This window comes from Acinonyx jubatus, chromosome D3 (assembly GCF_027475565.1).
Source record: "Acinonyx jubatus isolate Ajub_Pintada_27869175 chromosome D3, VMU_Ajub_asm_v1.0, whole genome shotgun sequence".
Taxonomy (NCBI): domain Eukaryota; kingdom Metazoa; phylum Chordata; class Mammalia; order Carnivora; family Felidae; genus Acinonyx; species Acinonyx jubatus.
The window spans coordinates 61,733,744-61,752,944 of record NC_069392.1 but is presented as its reverse complement, the minus strand read 5'-3'; the positions used below and the strand labels follow the sequence as shown (position 1 = coordinate 61,752,944).

Genomic DNA, 19,201 nt, shown 5'->3' with positions numbered 1-19,201 from the left:
ACACAGGAGTGCATGTCTTTTTGAATTCATGTTTTTGTTTCTTTGGGTAAATACCCCGTAGTAAAATTACTGGATCATAGAGTGTTTATATTGTTAATTTTTTAAGGAACTCCATACTGTTTTCCACAGTGGCAGTACCAATTTGGCTTCCCATTAATAGTGCCTGAAGGTTCCTTTTGCTCCAAACGCTTGTCATTTTTTGTCCTTTTGATACTAGCCATTCTGACAGGTGTGATCTTATATATGGTCTTGGTTTGCATTTCCATGATGATTAGTAATGTTGAGCATCTTTGTATGTCTGTTGGCCATTTTGTAGGTCTTCTTTGGAGAAATGTCTATTCAGGTCCTCTACTCATTTTTTGGATGTTGAGTTGTATAAATTCTTCATGTATTTTGGATAATAATCCTTTACTGAATATATCATTTGTAAATATCTTCTCCCATCCAGTAGGGTGCCTTATTTTAAGACTGTGCATCCTTCTCCCACTTTTCTGCTTCAGCCCCATTCTATCTTTCTTTAATCTTCTGCAAGTGTTTTCCTGAATAATCTACACTTAATGGTAAACTGAAGGACAAACATAAGAAAGTAACTAGAATCAGACCCTTAAAATAGGTGACTTGCATATTTTTCTGGGAAAAATAGAAAGGCTGAAAATAAAGAACAGAGTGGGGACAACTCACATGGCAGGACTGAAACAAGTACTGAAGAGGACAGAACCCAGAGCCCAGATGGGACAGAATCTGTGACTTCTCTTCATTTGAGCCTGGGAAAGTAAGATAATACATGTAATGACACAAGTGAGTTTGTAGGTGCTAGTCTTGAATGTTATACTCTTTATTTTTGGATACTTTTATTTTCTCATTGAGGTGAAGTTAAAGGGCAAGAATATCTGCTGAAAATGAGAACTGAAGGTTTTGAAGAACTAAATGAGGAATAGAAAAGGGCACTAGCTAATGATAAATAAAATGATTGACAAAGACATTGATGGTTTTGCTAAAATTGAAAACTAAATTTATAGTAGTGCCAATAAGCATAAGCTTATAAATTTTTCAAAGAAAAAGTGCCAGCTCCCTAGAATACTTGTTCAGTTTTATGTTCTGTAGATCCCACAGTTAGAACTTGTATCAAACTTACTTTGTTCAGGTTCATTCTTCTTTACAAGGCGCACCTTTTCTGAATATAATCCAAAAGAATACCTATGTTGACCACGAACATGAAAAAACCCTGATACCCCTAGCTTTCCTTTGGACCACATCACAGTCATCTACCACTGTGTTCCTTAGACCCCCTCATTCAAAAAGGATCATGACGCAACCCTCTTTTTTTTCCCCCCTGCTCAGAGATTCTGCAGTGCACATGTCTTATAGAGACAGTATATGTAACAGAGCATCTGTGGCACTCAAAACCTTTAGCAGTTCAAATGAGATTTGGGCTTTTGAGCTTTCTAGTTAATTCATGGAGAGTTTTTCTGTAAAAATAGGTTTCTTCTTCCTTGGTTGCCTTTCGATCCATTTATTCACCCATGTCTTCAAGGAAGAGATATAAAGATGGTTACTGAGCTTGGTTCATGTGCAAAACAGTGAGGTTTTTGTCCCAGTTGCTGGGAAAGCAATTTTCCTTGCCCTCATGGTCTTTTTTTTTCTGCAGGTGATCCACACTTTACACACCTAAACAATTTATTGCTTAATTATAATTGTTATATGTGTTATAATACATAAGCTCCTTCTATTTTTACCTAATATAAATTTATTAATGTAATGAATTAACTGTTGAAATATTTTTTGACACTTAAGCTCTCCAAGTACTCTTTAAAGTATGGGAAAACCATTCATCTAATATACATCAAATACAGACATTTACTTATTTGTGCAAATATATGAAATATCTTTCGGCATGGACATACATATATGTATACTTAAACTTACATATTCTGGCATATATATTTCATATACTGCCTAACTTTATTGATTTATAATTTTAACAAGATATTTTAAAAGTAAAGTCCTTAGGAGCAAAATTCAAAGAAGCAGCCAGATATTGCTGTTAGCAAAATATTTAGCATTTCTCTTTTTTCCCTTCTTAGTAACTACTGGCTGCCATGGCAACCTTCCCCCCACCCCCACCCCCCAACATACCAGGGCTTCCTGGATGAAAAGCACAAGGCCTTGGAGATTTCAAATGTCTCTTGTACAAAGCAGTCTAAACCCTTTACCCTAGAGCCATTACCATCCTGCGCCTCAGAAGGACTGGCTACACCATTTAATTATGTCCTGCTTTTCTCTCTATTCAATCAATATCTCTCCAGAACAGCAAGAGAGAGAAAACCTTTTACATGTCTTTGCACAGAGTAGGCACTCAAGAAACAGGCTTTTTAAAAATTACTTGATGGTTTTCAAGCAAATTTCATATGAATCTATATAAATTAGGCATTTAAGCTCACTAGTTTGTTCTGAGAGTGCTGCTCTTCATTCTCTACTTTCTTCTTCATGCTCTGGTTTAAACCACATTAACTGCAGATGATCCAACGAAAGCACCATTATCACCTCTGCCTTAGGCCATTGTTAGTGCTTCCATCTGAGAATACTTCCAGTCCCCCCCAAACACCCAACCCCGTCCAACCTAGGTAATTGCTGCTTGTCATTCAGGCTTCCTACAAAGATATCCTCCCTGAGGATATTCTACCTGAGAACTAACCACTAATAAGGGTCTGGGCACTACTTACAAATGTCACCATAGTGCTCTGTGCTTGCCCCTGTCATGGCACTGATTATAGTGATTTGAAATTTCCTTTATATTTTCCTATTGCTCCAAAAACTAGCACCTCTATTTAATGTAACCCCAGCACTGCCTATTGCCAGGCATCCAATAGTGTCATTCTAAGTGCTGGCCACTGTGCTGGAGCCAGGTACAGCAGTGAACAAGACTGACAAAATTCCTGTTACAACAAAGCTTACACTGTACTGGAAGAAGACAGAACATAAACACAGGAATAAATTAGTAAGATGATTTCTGAGGGTAATTAAGTGCCAAGAAAACAATAAGGTAGAACAATGGAACAGAATCACTGGCAATGTGCAGAATATTTTGTAGAGAATATAGTTAGGCAAAGTGTCTCAGTGGAGGTGATATTTAAGCTGGGGCATGACTGATGAGAAGAAAACAGACACAGAAAGTATAGGGAGGAGCACAAAAATGTGCAAAGGCCAGAATTTGCAGTGGGCATGCAAGGAAGTTTGTTTCAGGGCTGGTCTGAGCATGTTCTGGAGGGGCAGGGATTCTTAAACAACTTCTGTGGGAACTGGGCCAACTGGGCCAACGTTCACTACCTAACTTGCTTACACCAAGCTCTGCCCCTCCCCACTTCAGCAGATCTACCCTTCCTAGTCACTTTTGCCTTGGTCCTTGCACTGGGGAGATCCCCTCTCCCAGAAGACTAGTGCAAACCTTGACAACACCATTTCTCCCAAGTTGCACGTTTTTGCAGGGTCTGGGTCTCAGTAGGGGCAGGCCCTAAGAAGCCCACATGCACCTTGTTAAAATCATGTACCCGCCCATTTTGTTGCTTACAGATCTGTCCAGCCCCAGTCCCAGTTGTGGCTGCAGGTCTCATTTTAGAAACAGACCTGTATACACCTTGTTAAACTGGGAACCCTACCCTGGTGAATGACCAAACACTGCCCACAACAGCAGGGCACATGCAACACCCACATAAGATACCCCCCCCCCCGCAACATGCCAGGTTCTGGTGAACAGGAACACTGCATCGTAGGGAACTAGAGGACTTCTTCATAAGGCCATCATTTTCAAAAGCAGGAGACATAGCTGACTTTATCAACATAGAGTTAGACAAAATCAGGAGACAGAGGAATATGTCCCACATGAAGGAATAGGCCAAAACCACAGCAAAAGAACTAAATAAAACAGAGATAAGTAATATGTCTGACAAAGAATCTAAAGTAATGATCATAAAGATACTCACTGAACTTGAGAAAACCATGTAGGACATCAGCAAGACCCCTATAGAGATTAAAAAAAAAACCAATCAGAGATGAAGAACACAATAAATGAAAAATACATTAGATAGAATAAATAGCAAGCTAGAGAAAGCAGAGGAACAAATTAGTGACCTATAAAACAGAGTAATGGAAAGTAATCAAAGTGAGCAGGTCAGAGAAAAAAAAATGCCAAATAAGAATAGACTTAGGGAACTCCATCAAGCATAGTAAGATTTGCATTATAGGGATCCCAGCAGGAGAAGAGAGAGAAAAGAGTTGTAGAGAATTTATAAGAAGAAATAATAGCCGAAAAGTTCCCTAATCTGGGGAAGAAAACAGATATCCAGATCCAGATTCCCTCAACAAAATCAACCTAAGGAGGTTCACACCAAGACACATAGTAATTAAAATGGCAAAAAAATACTGACAGAGAATTTTGAAAGCAACAAAAAAAGACCATTACATACAATGGAAACCCCAGAAAGCTACCAGCTGATTTTTCAGTAGAAACTGAAAATGGATTAAAAAAAAAAAAAGGACCCATCCATATGCTGTCTACGAGGGAATCACTTCAGACCTAAAGACATGCAAATAGATGTCAAAAGAAAACTGGGGTAACACTACTTATATCACAAAAAATAGACTTTAAAACAAAGACTGTAACAAAAGACAAAACAATCCAACAAGAAAATATAACAATTATAAATATTTATGCACCCAAATACTTAAAGCAACTGAAGAGAAACATAAAGGAACTAATTGGTAGTACTACAATAATGGTGAGGGGCTTTAATTCCCCACTTACATTGATAGATCATTAAAACAGAAAATCAACAAGGAAACAGTGGCTTTCAATGACACATGGGACCAGATGGATTTAACAGACTTATAACATTCCATCCTAAAACAACAGAATATACATTCTTTTCTCACAGAAAACATTCTCCAGGATAGATCACATATTAGGCTGCAAAACAATTCTCAACAAATTTGAAGAGACTGAAGTCATACCATCCATCTTTTCTGATCACAACACTATGACACTAGGACTCCATCAGAAGAAAAAAAATCTGGAAAGACCATAAATATATAGAGGTTAAAAAACATGCTACTAAACAATGAATGGGTCAATGTGGAAATCAAATTGGAATAAAAAAATGCATGGAGACAAATGAAAATGAAAACACAACAGTCCAAAATCTTTAGGATACAACATAAGTGGTTTTAAGAGGAAAGTTTATAGCAATACTGGTCACCTCAAGAAGCAGAAAAATCTTGAACCTACCTTATACCTAAAGGAGCTAGAAAAAAGAGCAAACAAAACCCAAAACTAGCAGAAGGAAGGACATAATAAAGATTAGAGCAGAGATAAATGATAGAGAAACTAAAAAAACAAAACAAAACAAAACAAAAGAAACCACAAAAAAGCAATAGAACACCAGGACCTGGTTCTTGGGAAAAGAACAGCAAAATTGATAAACCTCTAGCAAGACTCATCAAAAACAAACAAAAAGCACAGAAGGACTCAGAAAAAAAAAAAATGAAAGGAAGTAGCAACTGACACCATAGAACTACAACTGTAAAATAATATGAAAAAATATATGCCAACCTAGAAGAAATGGATAAATTCCTAGAAACATATACCAGAGGCAGGAAGAAGCAGAAAATTTGAGCAGACTGATTAGCAGCAATGAAATTGAATCAGTAATTTAAAAACTCCCAACAAATTGATGCCCATGACCAGATGGCTTCACAGGTAATTCTACCAAACATTTAAAGCATAGTTAATACGTATTCTTCTCAAGCTATTCCAAAAAATTTAAAAGGAAAGAAAACTCCCAAATTCATTCTATGAGGCCAGCATTACCCTCATACTAACACCAGATAAAGATACTAAAAAAAGAGAGAACTATAGGTCAATATCCCTGATGAACATAGATGCAGAAATCCTCAATATTAGCAAACTGAATGCAACAATATACTAAATAAATCATTCATCATGATCAAGTGAAATTTATTCCTCGGATGTAAGTTTGGTTCAGTATTTGCATGTTAAAAAAATAATACATCAATAGGAGAAAGGATAAAAATGATATGATCATTTCAATGGATGGACAAAAAGCATTTGACAAAGTACAACATTCATTCATGATTAAAAAAAAAAAACCCTCAACAGTGTAGGTTTGGAGAGAATATACCTCAACAAAATAAAGACCATATATAAAAAACCCACAGGTAAGTTTATACCCAATGAGAGAAAGCTCTTAGCTTTCCCCTAAGGTCAGGAATAAGACAAGGATGTCCACTCTCACCACTTTATTCAACAGTACTGGAAGTCCTAGGCAGAACAATTAGACAACATAAAGAAATAAAACACATTCAAATTGGTAAGGAAGAAATAAAATTTCCATTATTTGCAGATGACAAGATACTCTATATAGAAAACCTGAAAGACGCCACCATACAACTACTAGAATTGATAAATGGATTCAGTAAATTTGCAGGATACAAAAATCCATGTACAGAAATATGTTACATTTCTGTATACCAGTAATAAAAAGCTACAGAAAGAGAAAATAAAGCAATCTCATTTACAATTGCACCAAAAATAATAAAATACCTAAACATAAACTTTACCAAGGAGGTGAATGACCTGTATTCTGAAATTATAAAATATTGATGAAAGAAATTGAAGACAACACAATGGATTGGAAGAACAAATACTGTTAAAATGTCTATACTACCCAAAGCAATCCACACATTTAATGAAATCCCTATCAAAATGCCAATAGCATTTTTCACAGAACAAAAACAAACAAACCTAAAATTTGTATGGAACCACAAAAGACCCCAAAGAGCCAAAGCACAATTCCAAATTTCATTATATTAGAAAGCTGTAGTAATCCAACAGTATGGTACTGGCACAAAAATAGACATATAGATCAATGGAACAGAATAAAAAGCTGAGAAATAAATCCATAATTGTATGGTCAATCTTTGACAAAGGAAGCAAGAATATGCAATGGGAAAAAGACATTCTCTTCCACAAATGGTGTTGGGGAAAACTGGCCAGCAACATGCAAAAGAATGAAATTGGACCACTTTCTTATACCACACCCAAAAATAAGTTTGAAATGTGTTAAAGATCTAAATCTGAGACCTGAAACCACAAAAATCCTAGAAGAGAACACAGGTAGTAATTTCTCTGACATTAGCTGCAGCAACGTTTTTCTAGATAGGTATCCTAAGGCAAGAGAAATAAAAGCAAAAATAAACTTTTGGGACTACATTAAAATAAAAGCTTCTGCACAGTGAAGGAAACAACCAACAAAATAAAAGACAACCTACTGAACAGGAGAAGATATTTACAAATGACATACCTAATAAGGGGTTAGTATTCATGATATGTGAGGAACTGATACAGCTCAACACCCAAAAAACAAAAATGGCAGAAGAGATAAACACACATTTCTCCAAAGAAGACATCCAGATGACCAACACATGAAAACATGCTCAATATCACTACTGGGTATTTACCCAAAGAATACCAAAACACTCATTTGAAGGGATATATACACCCCTATGTTTATTGCAGCTTTATAATTGCCAAACAATGGAAGCAGCCACGTGTCCATCGACTGATGAATGGATAAAGAAGAGGTGGTGTGTGTGTGTGTGTGTGTGTGTGTGTGTGTGTGTGTGTGTGTATGGAATGGAATATTGCTCAGCCATAAAAAAGGAATTAAATCTTGCCATTTGCAATGACATGGATGGATCTAGAGAGTATAACACTAAGTGAAATTGTGAAATTTATCAAAGACCAATACCATATTATTTCACTCCTATGTGGAATTTAAGGAATCAAACATATGACCAAAAAAAAGAAAAAAGAGAGAGAGAGAGAGAGAGAGAGACAAACCAAGAAATAGACTCTTCACTATAGAAGACAACTGATGACTATCAGAGGGGATATGGGTGGGGGTGGGTGAAATAGATTAAAGGGATTAAGAGTACACCTGACGAAAACTAATATATGGAACTGTTGAATCACTATATTATACACCTGAAATTAATATAACACTGTACGTTACACTGTAATGAAAATTAGAAAGAATGAGTTTCTCACATGTCAGTGATTGCAGCTGAAGGTGGGAAATTCTTCCTGGTGCTTTGCTTTGTTTTGCTTTTCCCTGCAAAGAGTCTGAGATGACATATATGCACTTCATTCATTCATTCATTCATTTATTATGAAATTTATTGTCAAATTGGCTTCCATACAACACCCAGTGCTCATCCCAACATGTGCCCTCCTCAATGCCCATCACCCACTTTCCCCTCCCTCCCACCCCCCAACAACCCTTGGTTTATTCTCAATTTTTAAGAGTCTCTTATGGTTTGGCTCCCTCCCTCCCTCCCTCCCTCCCTCCCTCCTTTTTTTTCCCCTTCCCCTCCCCCATGGTCCTCTGTTAAGTTTCTCAGGATCCACATAAGAGTGAAAACATATGATATCTGCCTTTCTCTGTATGACTTATTTTACTTAGCATAACACTCTCCACTTCCATCCACGTTGCTACAAAAGGACATATTTCATTCTTTCTCATTGCCAAGTAGTATTCCACTGTATATATAAACCACAATTTCTTTATTCATTCATCAGCTGATGGCCATTTAGGCTCTTTCAAGCTGTTACAAAAAATAGAAAAGGAGGGAAAACTTCCAGACTCATTCTATGAAGCCAGCATTACTTTGATTCCCAAACCACACAGAGATCCAGCAAAAAAAGAGAACTACAGGCCAATATCCCTGATGAATATGGATGCAAAAATTCTCAACAAGATACTAGCAAATCGAATGCAACAGCATATAAAAAAAGAATTACTCACCATGATCAAGTGGATTCCTTCCTGGGCTGCAGGGCTGGTTCAACATTCACAAATCAATCAACATGATACATCACATTAATAAAAGAAAAGATAAGAACCATATGATCTTGTCAATCGATGCAGAAAAGGCCTTTGACAAAATTCAGCATCCTTTCTTAATAAAAACCCTCGAGAAAGTTGGGATAGAAGGAACATACTTAAAGATCATAAAAGCCATTTATGAAAAGCCTACAGCTAACATCATCCTCAGTGGGGAAAACTGAGAGCTTTTTCCCTGAGATCAGGAACACGACAGGGATGTCCACTCTCACTGCTGTTGTTGAACATAATGTTGGAAGTTCTAGCATCAGCAATCAGACAACACAAGGAAATCAAAGGCATCAAAATTGACAAAGATGAAGTCAAGCTTTCACTTTTTGCAGACGACCTGATATTATACATGGAAAATCCGATAGACTCCACCAAAAGTCTGCTAGAACTGATACATTAGTTCAGCAAAGTCATAGGATACAAAATTAATGTACAGAAATCAGTTGCATTCTTATATACTAGTAATGAAGCAACAGAAAGACAAATGAAGAAACTGATCCCATTCACAATTGCACCAAGAATCATAAAATATATAGGAATAAAGCTAACCAAAGATGTAAAAGATCTGTATGCTGAAAACTATAGAAAGCTTATGAAGGAAATTGAAGAAGATACAAAGAAATGGAAAAACATTCCATGCTCATGGATGGGAAGAATAAATATTGTTAAAATGTCAGTACTACCCAAAGTAATCTACACATTCAATGCAATCCCAAGCAAAATTGCACTTACCTTTAAATGGAAGATAGGTGCAAAAAAAAAAATAACATGCAGATTAAAAAAGCAAATTAAAAGTACTTTCATTAGAGCTGGTCAAGGAAACTGGTGAGGCTACTCATTGTTAAAACTGATCAAAATTATCTATACAGCTAAACAAAATGAAAACTGAACAAGCTAATTTTGGGCAACTTTTCCTTCTTATTTTCTTATTTACAAATAAGATGTTTTGGTCCCAAATTTTCCAGGAAACTCATTCCTGTTACACTGATGATGTGAGATCTGTAATGAAAATTACTATCTTCATGGGTAACAATGAATTGAAAACAGACAGAAAGATATTTAAAAATGTAAACAAATCCCAAAGAGATATAGTTCAGTAGGCTGAACCACAAAGATATTACGCTTGTAAAGCTTCTCTTGGAAGAGCCAGACCCATTCTAATGCCAATCTCTCCTCATTCAAGGTTAGCAAATATAGCAAAGCAGTATCAGAATTTCCTCCTGGGTTATTAAGAATTATATAGCTGACTAGACCACCACCATTACCTTGAGTACCTTTACAATAAAGCGCAATGAAGCTCCTAAAGTCAGCAGATTGTTGGGACTCAAACTCTAATTGACCAGCATGCTTGCCACTTCCCACTGGCACCTGGGCCCAGGACTAGAACAGGCTGTGATCACCATTATGCCCCAGTGGTCTCTTCAATCCCCCATGCAGCTGTGGCTGTGCTATAATGCCTCCTTGGGAAGATAGGAAATGGCATTTCAGGGAGTACCTGGTGCATTATACAGTGATCTTCTTCAGTGAAAAAGGTCACATATATTAAAAAGATGGTTCCCATGGGTTATTGAAATTTTCTATTACTTGTATAAAACATTTTTCTTTATTCCCTTTTTTTCTACCAGTGCTTTCTAAAGCCTCTGGGTGGCACATTTAATCACAAACTTGCCTTGCAATTGAGGGGCATGGTGGTACAAAGGGATCTGCATCAATTGTTACTTCCCCAACCCCCCAATAACCTTTCTACATTTATTTTTTCCTATGTTTCTGTATTTAGCATTTTCTTTCTCTGTAAATGCAATACAAAATGTTCTATGTTATTTGTAATTTAAGAATCATCTCAAGTTATAAAACCTCAGATCAGAATAATCAATTACATATATGTAGAATACTGGCAGAGGAAATTAGAAAGACACCATGAGAAATAACAAGGATTGGAAACAATACTTGATGGACATGAGTAGAACTTGATGGGTGTTTTAATCAGGTGTGTGACCTTAAACATTGCTTAACCCTTCATGGGCCTGAAACTCTTCATTTGGGAAATAAAAACTCTTAATTTGCTTCTAACACTGTGCTTCTTCCTTGGCAGTTACTGTATGGCATGGATGAATATTTATCATTTAAAAATCTTTTATTTAGGGGTGCCTTGTAAGCTCAGTCGGTTGAGCATCTGACTCTTGATTTCAGCTCAGGTCATAATCCCAGGTTCATGAGACTGAGCCCCGTGGTAGGCTCTGTTCTGAACACAGAGCCTGCTTGGGATTCTCTCTCTCTCTCCATCTTCCCCCCTCCCCTGCTCGCAAACATGCACATTCTCTTTACCCAATTAAATAAAGATTACTTAAAATTTATATAGATAAGATATAAAACATTGGAAGAATATGTTACATATCCTGGTTTTGAAGCCTGATATAGAAGCTGTTATTTCTTATTATGTTACTCGGGTTCTGAACCACTAAAAACCATTAGTGGACTAAAAATTGTTCCTGGTGATACTGTTGAAATATTTATAGCCTTTAAACAGACCAAAATTACTAAGCATAAAGCCCAGAATCTGTAAAAATAAATGTTTTCTGGACTTATTTTCTTCTTACATGTTTGGATTCATGTTCTTCCATTGAATCTGTAGTATATTGATTCCAATATCTGATATAGGGAACACTAATTATGGTTTGTCAATATTGATGTGAGATCAAATTTATTGAAATGTTGGAATTTTACAGTATGTTTTCACTTTAACATTTTTCTTAAAAACTTTAGGTGAATTTTTTAATGAATTATAAATAGATAAAATATTTACTAAGTTTAATTTCCTTTTGGATTTCATTATAACGAATGTGAAAATTAATGAGTTGTAACATGGAATTAATATTCTGATAATGAATCTAAGAATATACACTACTACATTTCATGCTTTGAAATAGCGTGTTCATGATTACTGTTACTTACCAAAGGAAGGAGTAGCTACAGAGTCAAATATACCTCAACTGGCTACAATAATATAATAAGCAGTTATGTCATCTATCATTTGCTTATACATTTTCAATACAAATCTATGGATGGGATTTTTCTATTTTTTTCATATTAAGATTATTACATTGGACTTTTAACTGAATTTTGATGTTTCCAATGATGTGTGATAGTTACAGTCTTATAATTAGGAAACATGTCATAAATGTGTTTGTATAAAAATATTTTTCAAATGTGTAAGAAAAAAATATACAGATTTAAAGACTTTAACCCTCTTCTACTCTTTCCAAAGAAAAATTATCTTTGCTAGAAGAAATAATATCCATACATAAAAAATAATCCAAAATGATGATAACTCAATGGTAGGGTATCATTGAATGAATCTTCACTTCCCCCACTGATTTGGAATGCTACCCAATGCTATATCAAGCTCCTGTATATTTTATAATCTTGTTTCTAGACTCTCCATCACATTGTATTGGTCTGTCTAGCCCTTAACTAATAACCCACTACCTGAACTGCTACAGATTTAGATATCTGTCTGTAGTAGGATGAATCCAACATTGTTATTGTTCTTCTCTCTGCCTCCTTACTAGAATTCAAGTATTTTCTTTCCTATTTTTACCTTTATTCTTTCCTATGAATTTTACTATCTCTGTGTAACATTCAAATCCTGAAATCTTTTGAAACTTAGAATGTATTTTTTATTGAAATTACACATTACTTTGAGATGATTTATAATCTTTGTGATATTGAACCTTCCCACTAGAAACGTAAGTCCATAATGTTACCTGACTTCAGAAACTAAAATAAACAGGTTTTAATGTAGTTTGCAAAATCTGACCAGACCTAATTCATTTTGTGACTAACCAGGATCTGATGTGATCTGAGTCTTCAATATATCCTGTTTACTGTGAATGTTAAATATTTAGCTATAGAAATATTACTGTACTTGAGGAAGTGGTGATGCCCCAAATTCAGAGGGGGACTTATTATATAGTACATTTGTTTGAGTTTTTCACTAATGTACCATACAGAAAACGTACACAAATTATAAGTATACACTTTGTAAATTATCACAAAGTGAACTCACCTTAAACCACCAAAGGAACTACATATTATCTCCTAACACTAAAGAATAGTTTTCTTGTGTTTCAATTTTCTAAAAGTATAATTGTGTACCATATTAATGTAACAAGAGGAGAAATTGGATGTGGGGTATATGGGAACTATCTGTACTTTGTCACATTTCTCAAAAACGTTTCATAGATTTGATTTCTGTCACTAAACACTATTGTGTAAGATTTATAGAAGTTTTATATAGCAATTTCATTCATGTGCATTGAACAGTATTCCATTCTATTAATGCACAACAAATTATCAAATTCACTTATAACACTTGTGTTGCTTTTAGTTTTTTTTGTTATTTGTGATAATGCTGATATGTACATTTTTATAGAAGTTGTTTGGTAAGTATATCCATACATAGTCACTGAAGAAGGTTTCTGGTCACAGAGACTTAATTGTGGAAAGGTCTTAATTACATATTTAATTCCTTATATAAGGTATAGAGGATAATAGAGATTTTCTGTTTCTTCTTGTGTAAGTTCTGGTAAATTTTGTTTTAGGAATTTGTCCATCTAACTTGTCAGATTTCTTGACACAAATATAACATTCCCTAATTACTTTCTTTAAGATTGCAGGATCTGTAGTGATGTCCACCTTGTCATTCTTTTTTTTTTTTTTTTTAAGTTTAAGAGGGAGAGTGTGCATGTGAGTGGGGCAATGGCAGGGAGCAAAAAAACCCAAGCAGGCTCCACACCGTCAGCACAGAGCCCTACATAAGGCTCGACCTGCCGAAACATGAGATCGTGAGTTGGACTCTTAACCAAAGGAGGCACCAGGTGCCCCTCTCCTTTGTCATTTTTAATACTATTTACTTGTACCCTTTTTCCACCTTTAAGCTGTCTTGCCTGGGGTCTATCAATTTAACGCCTTTGGACTTAGAAAATAATCATGCAGTGGAAAAGACTACTTCATTGGTTTCTGTCTTTATCATTCCTTCCCCTGGCTTCCTTTCAGTTTAATTTCCTGATTTTTATAGTAACTTGTTGAGGTTGCTTTTGATCATGAAATTTGAGCGTTTCCACTTTTCTAAAACATGGATGTAGTGCTATAAACATCATTCTGAACACAGCATTAGATATCCCACAAGTAGTGATGTGATTTTCATGTAATATCTTTTTTGACTCAGTGACTATTTAGAATTCTATTTTACAAAAGTATTTGGGGATTTCTTCTTTTAAAACTTAATTTATAGCTTATTCCATTTGTTTAGGAATATACAATGACTTTGATTCTTTGCAGTGTTTTGAGACTTTTTAGCTTAGCATGTAGTCAATATCTATAAATGCTTCAGGTTCATTTGAAGAAAATGAAGTTTTCAGTTGTTGGGTAGAGCAGCTTATACGTAAATTATATAAAGTGCGGTGTTTGTTCAAACTTTCTACATCCTTACTTATCTACATATTCTTTCAATTGCTGAGGGAGAACAGTTAAAATTTTTAGTTTTGTGCACTTACAAAATGAGGCTGTGACTTTTAGTACAAACAAATGTAAAATATCATCATGATAGATTCATCTTTTTAAGTAATAACTTTTATCTATTTTGCCTGATATTATATCAATATAAAATATTTTTGTATTAATTTCCATTCAAATTTCACTGTATATCTTTACATTCGAAGTGTTTCAACTGCAAGTGTTAAAAAAAAGATTGTCAGACCAACTTTTTTTTAAAACTAGATAGGGTGCTGCATTTACATATAAATGGTTTTGGTAGATTCTATTTCTTTACAATTCTTTGTGAGCTGAGTATACATCCTGCTTCATTGACTTCAGGTTTTTCCATTTGTCTTTTGACCTCTGGGATGTAGGTAATTGCCCACTGCTCTGTCATGGAAACATCATATCCCAGATAAGATGTGTTCCTTGGGCCTGAGTTTTAGAACAAGAAGACAAGAGAGACAAACCAGATCCCAAACCACAGCCTGGAGCTGACTGTCACAGTCTACCCTCCAGCTGCTAATAAGCAGTGAGAGCAAGAAACACTTTTGCAAGCTACAGAGATTTTGAGAGGCTGTTTTTGTATATATATATAGCCTAATGAAAGCTGATTAATTTTAGAAAATCATACCATAATGTGGTGTTGCTATAGAAAACACATAAAATATGTGTCCATTAACTTCTGAGTTAGGAAAATGATTAAAGGACTCTGAAAAATAAATGGCATCTATGCAGTGTCAAAACATTTGGTAAGACTGTCACCTGTGATTCCTTGGAAATCAGACAAGTTAATATATGACTTTGTCTAATTCTATAAGACAGAATCTTAATAACTTTAGTTGGTTGGCTTTAGCTGTGTTTCTTGAGTTACTAGAAGATAGAAATGAACTCGAAAAAGGATTGGGGTGTTGGCCAGCAGGAATGAAAGCCCTTGGTGAGGTTGATATTTCACAGACCAGAAAGGACCTGGCTTTGAAATCAGACCTGTTTTTATATACCAACTCAACCATTCATTAGCACTATGACATGGTATATCAGTTAAGAAAAAGTGGCTTATGCTCTGGTTACAAACAACTCCAAAATGTCATTAGCTTACAAGAACAAAGTTCCTTAGTTAGGTCTGGTGAATATATCCACCCTGGTGAACCAAGAGCACTATTTCCCCTTATCCTTGTCATAGTTCCTCAGGTGTCCAGGCTGATGGAGTCTCTAGTTCACCATATACTTCCATTTGGCAGGAAACATGAACATATAAATATATAGACATGTGAGTAACTTTAACAAATAGATCAATAAAGGGGCACCTAAGTGGCTCAGTCAGTTGAGCATCCGACTTTGGCTCAGGTCATGATCTCATGGCTCGTGAGTTCAGGGCCCGTGTCAGGCTCTGTGCTGACAGCTCACAGCCTGGAGCCTGCTTCACATTCTGTCTCTCTCCCTCTCTCTGCCCCTCCCCGAATCACGTTCTCTTTCTTTCTCTCTCAAAAAGTAAATAAAATAATAAATAAATAGATCAGTATGGGCATAGAGGTCATCAAAACATATTGAGTCAAGGCAGCCTTATTCTTGCTTTCTTCAAGCCAATGTGAATAATCTGGTAGAGCTTCATGGGAGTGCTAACATTTGGCCAGAATTATTAGCACACAGCTACAGTGACCTATAATCCCCTGTTTAAGTTTATTTTTTTTAATGTTTATTTATTTTTGAGAGATACAGAATGCAAGTGGGTTAGGGGCAGAGAGAGAGGGAGACGCAGAAGCAGGCTCCAGGCTCTGAGCGGTCAGCACAGAGCCCGATTGGGGCTCGAACTCATGAGCTGTGAGATCATGACCTGAGCTGAAGTCGGACGCTCAACCAACTGAGCCACCCAGACACCCCTATAATCCCGTTTAAATATTTGTCCATCACTTATGTTTGAATCTTAATTCACAATTATTAAATCCAGGTATTTTTATTAATCATCCTTTCTTCTCTAATCTCTCTAATGGTGATTTAGGTGCTGTGTCTGAGACATTAAAGAGATGATAAGGCATAGTTCTTGATCTCACTCAGTTTATAATCTCTAGAGGACCCACTGCAATAACATGCACCACAGCATGGATTAGTACCACAGAACTTGTAAAGCTCTAACCATGCTCTGAGGGGTTGGCCAGAGACTTATCTCATAATAAGTGATGTTTTGCTTTTGTTTTCTTTTGCCAGAAGATTGTTTTTAAAGTTCACAGCAACGTCAGATTGGCTTATTCTTAACTGAAACCTCTCGACTATAACAGTGGTTACAGAGTTTTAAATATGTACTCAGCATATATGATGCACCTTTTATAGAGAATGTCACTAACAAAAAGCCTTGAGGTAGATGTGATTATCCTACATTACAAATGAGAAAGCTGAGACCAAAAGGTAAAAGAAATTTATCCGAATTTGCAAAACTCAAATGCAGGAGAGATGAAACTTGGAAACCCAGCAGTTTTATTTGAAAGCCATGGTTTGGGCCATGGTGCTTTGGTACCTTTTACTGAAATCTGGAGAATTGATTTTTTAGTAAGTTCTAATCAATTTCCCTTTTACAAATTCTGATTTCTCATTTGTTCTTCAGGTTTAGAAAGTTTTTGATCCAAGCATTCCTCCCTTCTTCTTTTTAATATTATTTATTTTTTCCTTAGGTATCTACAGAAGAAGGCTTGAGTCTGGCCAGGGAATATAACTGTGCTTTTTTTGAGACTTCTGCAGCCCTCAGATTCTGCATTGATGACGCCTTTCACGGTCTAGTGAGGGAAATCCGCAAGAAAGAGTCCATGCCATCCTTGATGGAAAAGAAACTGAAGAGAAAAGACAGCCTATGGAAGAAGTTAAAAGGCTCATTGAAGAAGAAGAAAGAAAGCACGACATGATATCCTTGCTTCTAACTCCCTTATTCTCTTTCTGAATTTTATCAGTTGGACAATTCCATGTGTTGCATTTGGCTTCAATATTTTCTGTCTCTCTCTCTCCTTCTTTTTAAATATCTGCCTATAGGTAAAAGCAAGATCTGCATAACTGTACCTCTTGAGATAGTTTTGTTTTGCCCTTAACAGTTGGATGGATTTTGTCAATCAGCTGGATATGCTGTTTAAGTTTTTACAATATATTACTAAATAAAATTGACATTCCAATTGCCTCATTTCCCTTTAAAGAGTCTAGCTTCATTTGGTATGCTGTCTGGTTATAGAGGAAATTCAAAATTGCAGACAGAATGATAAAAGGCTCAGGGGATCTGCCTTTGCCTGATAAGACTCTGATTGTTTGCATTTCAGGAATCTCAGTAAATAATGAAGAAGCTCAGGAAACAATTCAGAGCAGGAGTCTGCAGCCTTGTTTTTCCTTAACTGTAGAAGGCTAGGTGCTTTTTAGTGAAGATAAACCTTAGTGGAATTATTAATAATAGGAACCAGTTGTGGCTTGTTGGAGGGCTGAAAGGAAATATCCCGGTATTTACAGGGCTCTGCCCTGTTAGGCTTTGGCAAAATTATCACAGTACAGTCACTGAGCTGTGGCAAAAGGATATTTTCCTTGTAGCCAGAAGAGAGGCTAATAGGAACTTGGTGGTTCAGATATTTATAAAAAGACACACTGTTCTCTCTCAGTGGGAGTCCCTCTTAGGACTGCTTCACCTACAGGGCAAGAGGCTTTTTGACCCAGAGACCCTATGTTATCATGGGCTTAATTTCCCATCTCTTCTTACTTGAACCATGAAACACTACCAGTTAGAGGATTCTTTTTCTTACTTGTTTACAATGGATCATCATGCAAAATGAAATTGTCTATTCACTCATTGATCCCACTGTGTAATTTGGTTTATTCCAATTAAAGCTTAGAAAGTACCTAACTCGAACAGTTCTGAATGTTTAACAGACAACTGTTATTTAACAGCTAAACATGGGTTGGAATCCATCCAACCAATCTTCATGTGTTGGGGCAGTTTTTATTATAAATTAGAAAATAGGATGAAGGGTACACATATAGCATTCAAACACATATTTTTTTTAATTCACAATGCCTCTAGCATTTGTTAATCTCTGAAAATGCAGGAATGACTTAAGGTAGCTTAACATATAGTGGGAAAACTCACTTGGCTGAAGAATAGTTGGATTACACGTTATTAGGTAAGAAGACACATTTCATATAGTAACATAGTTAACTGGAAGGAATTTAGAGATCATAATTTTTCAACTGGCACACTAAAATTACAGCTTTAGTAGTGTACTTGTGGGTCCTTTTATTGCTTGGAGCCAAGACTTTTGTGGAAACCACATGGACTTCATTGCTCTTGCTCCTATGCCCAGGGAGGGATCAAGGCACCAGGCATGCGATTAACTGCTGCCAACTCCCCTCCTTTGGTTTTTCCTCAACCCTCATATTCCATGGTGTAGGACACAAATTAATCAATTTTTTTTCCCATTCCATAGTGTCCTGAAACCAAATCCACTATATCTTTTCATTCTCAGGCATTCATAATTAGGGGGAAAAACACATTTTAAAAAAGAACACATGGAGATGATATAAAGATATTCCTAGAGAACTGGTTGCTTCCTCCTTTTCTTGGTCCTGAATGTTTAATACTCTGTTTCTGTCTTGTTAAAAATGGTTTAGTACATTCTTTGCCTTCTGTACATTCTTCTCCCTTTGCAGCCCCTGACCCCCAGAATTTTTCCAAG

At 36.0% G+C, this 19,201-nt stretch overlaps 1 protein-coding gene across 1 annotated transcript in view; it reads left to right on the top strand.

Moving 5' to 3' along the window:
- Positions 1-17,667, top strand: part of RIT2 (Ras like without CAAX 2) — a 363,856-nt gene extending 346,189 nt beyond the window's left edge. The window contains exon 5 of the mRNA XM_027068876.2: positions 17,171-17,667. Within this exon, the coding sequence (XP_026924677.1) occupies positions 17,171-17,398 (228 nt within the window). The 3' untranslated portion in view covers positions 17,399-17,667. The remainder of the gene's footprint in view (positions 1-17,170) is intronic.
- The last annotated feature ends 1,534 nt before the right edge of the window (positions 17,668-19,201 follow it).